The 3,880-nt window shown below is 51.0% G+C and overlaps 2 protein-coding genes across 3 annotated transcripts in view; one reads left to right on the top strand and one right to left on the bottom strand.

Moving 5' to 3' along the window:
* CUNH11orf57 (chromosome unknown C11orf57 homolog) overlaps positions 1-3,608 on the bottom strand; it is an 8,706-nt gene extending 5,098 nt beyond the window's left edge. Inside the window, exons 1-4 of one of the 2 annotated variants that reach the window (XM_019510608.1) lie at positions 3,529-3,608; positions 3,180-3,249; positions 1,858-1,958; positions 531-689 (exon numbers count right to left, since the gene is read on the bottom strand). In XM_019510608.1, coding sequence (XP_019366153.1) covers positions 531-689; positions 1,858-1,958; positions 3,180-3,248 — 329 coding nt within the window. In that variant the 5' untranslated portion in view covers position 3,249; positions 3,529-3,608. Of the gene's footprint in view, positions 1-530; positions 690-1,857; positions 1,959-2,737; positions 2,885-3,179; positions 3,250-3,528 lie in introns of those variants that run through there. The other variant, XM_019510617.1, reaches the window with a different exon arrangement.
* A 91-nt stretch (positions 3,609-3,699) lies between these two features.
* PIH1D2 (PIH1 domain containing 2) overlaps positions 3,700-3,880 on the top strand; it is an 8,165-nt gene continuing 7,984 nt past the window's right edge. Inside the window, exon 1 of the mRNA XM_019508536.1 lies at positions 3,700-3,834. Within this exon, the coding sequence (XP_019364081.1) occupies positions 3,700-3,834 (135 nt within the window). The remainder of the gene's footprint in view (positions 3,835-3,880) is intronic.

Here is a 3,880-nt window from a genome sequence, read left to right as displayed (position 1 = left end):
GCTACTTCACTGTCAGGGCGGCTAGGATCTGGAACCAACTTCCAAGTGAAGTGGTGCTGGCTCCTACCCTGGGGGTCTTTAAGAGGAGGCTACATGTACACCTTGCTGGGGTCGTTTGACCCCAGTACTCTTTCCTGCCATGGCAGGGGTTGGACTCAATGATCTGCTCAGGTCCCTTCCGATCCTAAAAACTATGAAACTATTAACTCAAAAATACTCCTCTCCATGATATCAGGAGCAGATCTCATGTCTGGGGACACTGCTAAACCACCTCTGGGATTACAGATGTTTACTGCTAGTCAGAAAGGCAGGTCTTGGCACTAGTCTGGAATGTGAGATCTGGGCTCAGTTCCTGATACTCTGTGACAAGGGGAAAGTCATTTTGCCCCTCGCTGACATTTGTAATAGGGATGATACTACTTTGCAAGGAAATGGTATGGGTAACTTCACTAACTTGAGAGACAGGAGAGCAACAAAGTGCCAGGTCAGTTAGACATAGGAACCAACCCAGAATAGTATTTCACCCAAACCTGTCCGGCATGTTGGCTTCACATTCGTAGAGCTTCTTATTCCAGGATCGGGCCCTAAGGAAATCCTCTTCAATCACATCAGGAAAGTGTGCAAAGTTCTTTGTCTTCCAGTCAGCTCTTTGGCTTTCTTCATCGAACCCATCACTGCGCATCCGACTGCTGCCAAAAGAAAGCAAGTATTCTTCAGCAGACCATTCTGAGGAAGAGACTTTCTGTGCAGTGGATTAATTCAGGATGCAAAGGGCAGAGGAACAAGCACAGATCCAATTGTTTCTGACTATCAATCCATGCAAAGTATGAGTCACACCTCCCAGGAATAGATATAGATGGGTTCCACGGACCAGCCCAGTGATTGCCTAACCACCTGCGCTACCAAAGCCGCCTTCCACCATAATTTCTCAATGCAATTCCAAACAATCTGAAAAGATGGGAGAGGATTACTTCATTCACAGCTCACGCGCAACCATCTCTGGAACAGATTCCTACAGCTGCTTAACAGCATGCAGGACAATGGGGGTGATGAACAGGGCATCTGGCAGAAATCAGGAGAGGTCAGGAGGCAGAAGGTAACTATCAGAGTTGGAAGTTGTTTAGCTTGGATCTAACAAACAATGGTGCCAAGGCTTCTAATGACCTCAAGGAGCCCGCCAAGTGCAAAGCTGGCACGGGGATCAGGCCAGACTGAAAGAGAAAAGCAGAACCATGAGTCAGAAAACCACTCCTTGCAGCTTTGCAAACTCCTTGGAGGTCTCTACAGATCAATCACATGAGGCTGATCTTACTTTAGCTTATAAGAGACTTTCAGGCACACCCATGATAGCTCAATGAATCTGTTGCACTGACTCTCCAGTTTGCTTCTATTTTAAAAACCCAAAATTAAGAGTGGTCAAGAGCTATGGCAGATTTACACTGGGCAAGATCTTGGGTCTGAACCACTGTAGCACACAGTGCAATAGCAGTACACAAGCACCTAGGAGGTCAATCAGCTTAGGACAGCACAATTTTTCCTTCAATTATTCCATCAACTTTCTAACCACTTCCTAGCCATATTATAATCTTGTTATTTCAGGGGCCCCAGCCAATTTAGTTACACAGCTGTAGAGCTGCATGCCTGGATCATCACACACATGCAATCTGAAACTTCAACAGGGATTTGGTGTCTTTCAACATGCGTCTGTACCCCGTAGGGCCCACAGAAGTGGTCAGAAGAAGATACATCTGTTGCATTTACATACAGGTCATTGAAGTGTTTTGTAAATATTTATCAGTACTGCACTACAGAGGCTGCTGTAGTCTGGTTACAAAGTGAGTAATTTCATACACCTACCTGGATGTGTCAGACAAGATTCTCCTTTGCTTCCTCTCGTAAGTCTCCTGAGTCTGTTTCTCCCACTCTCTAATTTTCCACATTTCTGATTCTTCCTGGATCTGGAAAAAAAAGAAAAAGGAGACAAATAGAAGTACCTCATACATGTGACGTTGAAAATACAAAGCACAAAGTATCGCCTCTTCAAAGGGGCAATTCCAAAGTTGGATGAATTTCAAGCAGAACCACCCTGCTACACTGACGCAAATAAGGCTTTTTAGTCATACTGTATTAACTAAAAGGTGCAACATTATAACGATGGTGAACGGCACAGAAGACTAATTGTTTTGTACAGTCACGCCGCACTGTTCACATACAGGTCTCATTCTACATTCGGATTTCTGCAGGTTCCCTACACACTTTGGCTCTCACCATGTTCAATACAACGCACTAAGGCACACAATTTCTCTCAAGCATCCTGTTGCTGGATCCAAAGACAGCAGCTGCGTTAAGCCTGGAAATTCAGCGTCCAGCCTAAAGCTTTGATGTAACTTTGGTTCATGTTGCATCACCTCACGAACATAAAAAGACAAATGAATGGACAAACATTCTTTGCCTGGCTTAAAGCTCTAATAAAGGAGTACGAAGGGCACTGCCCCACATTCAAATGAAAGCCGGACAGAAACCAGCTCTCGAGTTGTTATAATTTTCAAGCACTAACTTCATAGCTGCTTGGCACTTTTCACAGCTAAAGAGTCATTTTTATCAGGTGGGAATTACTTTACATGCATGGCTGGTCTAAATCTATCATGTGATTAACCAGTGAATTGCACAATATATGCAACAGGTAGCAGGAGCTTACAAATCTGAAAACAAAACTGAATACAAACGTGTCTTGTACCTGAGCTAAAGGAAACTTGCGAGCCAAAGAGCAGAGCTTCCACGGGGAAGCTTCCCTCTCACATGACTCACGAAGTGAAAGTCACCCCACACCCTCAACAACAGCCCAGATGAGCCCCTGTGCTAGAAGCCTACTGGGGTCCAACACACAGGCAGGTCAGCTACAGCGACACACAAGGACACGCGCCGAAGCAGCAGGAACAGGTGGAGGCGACAGGAGCTCTGCAGCGGTTGAGCTTACATCCAAACTACGCTCTGCCACCAGCCCCAAAGACCCCAGCATAGACAACCCGCCTTCGACACGGCTCGACGACGGCAACCACGTGCCAACGGCGTCATGGCCCAGAAAGACCCCGGCACCAAGATGGGGCTTCGGGCCCAGGGGGAAGGCCGCCAACCCTGTGGTGGCTAGGAGCAGTTTCTGGGCAGGTGCTCGGCTGTACCTTGTTGTGCGCGTCTGTGTGGCGGATGACGTTCCTCAGCAGCACCTTGCCCAGCGGCACCCGGGACATCCTGCGGAGGACGGACAAGGCTCTGCTCAGCGCCTCGGCCCCCTTTGCCCCTCCCCCCATTCACCCCTACACCCCCACTTCACAGCCCCTTCACCCGTCCCTTTCACCCCACTTCACCCCTGCCCCCCTTCGCCCCCACTTCACAGCTCCTTCGCCTCTGCTCTCCCACTTCACCCCTCCCCCTTCACCCCACACCCTCACTTCGTTCCCTGCACCCCCACTTCACAGACCCTTGGCCCCTGACCCCCTTCACCTCTTGTCCTCCCGCCCCCACACTCACCCTGCGGGGGCGGCCAGGGCCCGCGCGCTTCCCCGCCCGGAAGTGCGCCCCAGTGAAACACCTCCCCCGGAAGTGGCGGCCTCGCGGGCGAACCCGGAAGCCGGGTAGCACCGGGCGTGGGCCGGCCCCTTCCGCTTCCTGCGGCGGTTGCCATAGGCACGCGGCGCCGCCATGACTGCGCGGGGTGTGGTGCCGGAGCTGGACTTGCTGGCAGAGTACTATCATCACCTCATGCGGGACCAGCGGAGCGCGGCCGAGCGGGACAGCGCCCCGGAGCCGCGCTTCTGCCTGCGCGCCCGTCGCCGGGTACGGGCCGAGCCCCTCGCGGCACGGGGCTCGCCCCGCGGGGGGG

The sequence above is a fragment of the Gavialis gangeticus genome, unplaced genomic scaffold (assembly GCF_001723915.1).
Source record: "Gavialis gangeticus isolate Ggan-Ray unplaced genomic scaffold, GavGan_comp1, whole genome shotgun sequence".
Lineage (NCBI taxonomy): Eukaryota > Metazoa > Chordata > Crocodylia > Gavialidae > Gavialis > Gavialis gangeticus.
This window is presented reverse-complemented; position numbering and strand designations above follow the sequence as displayed.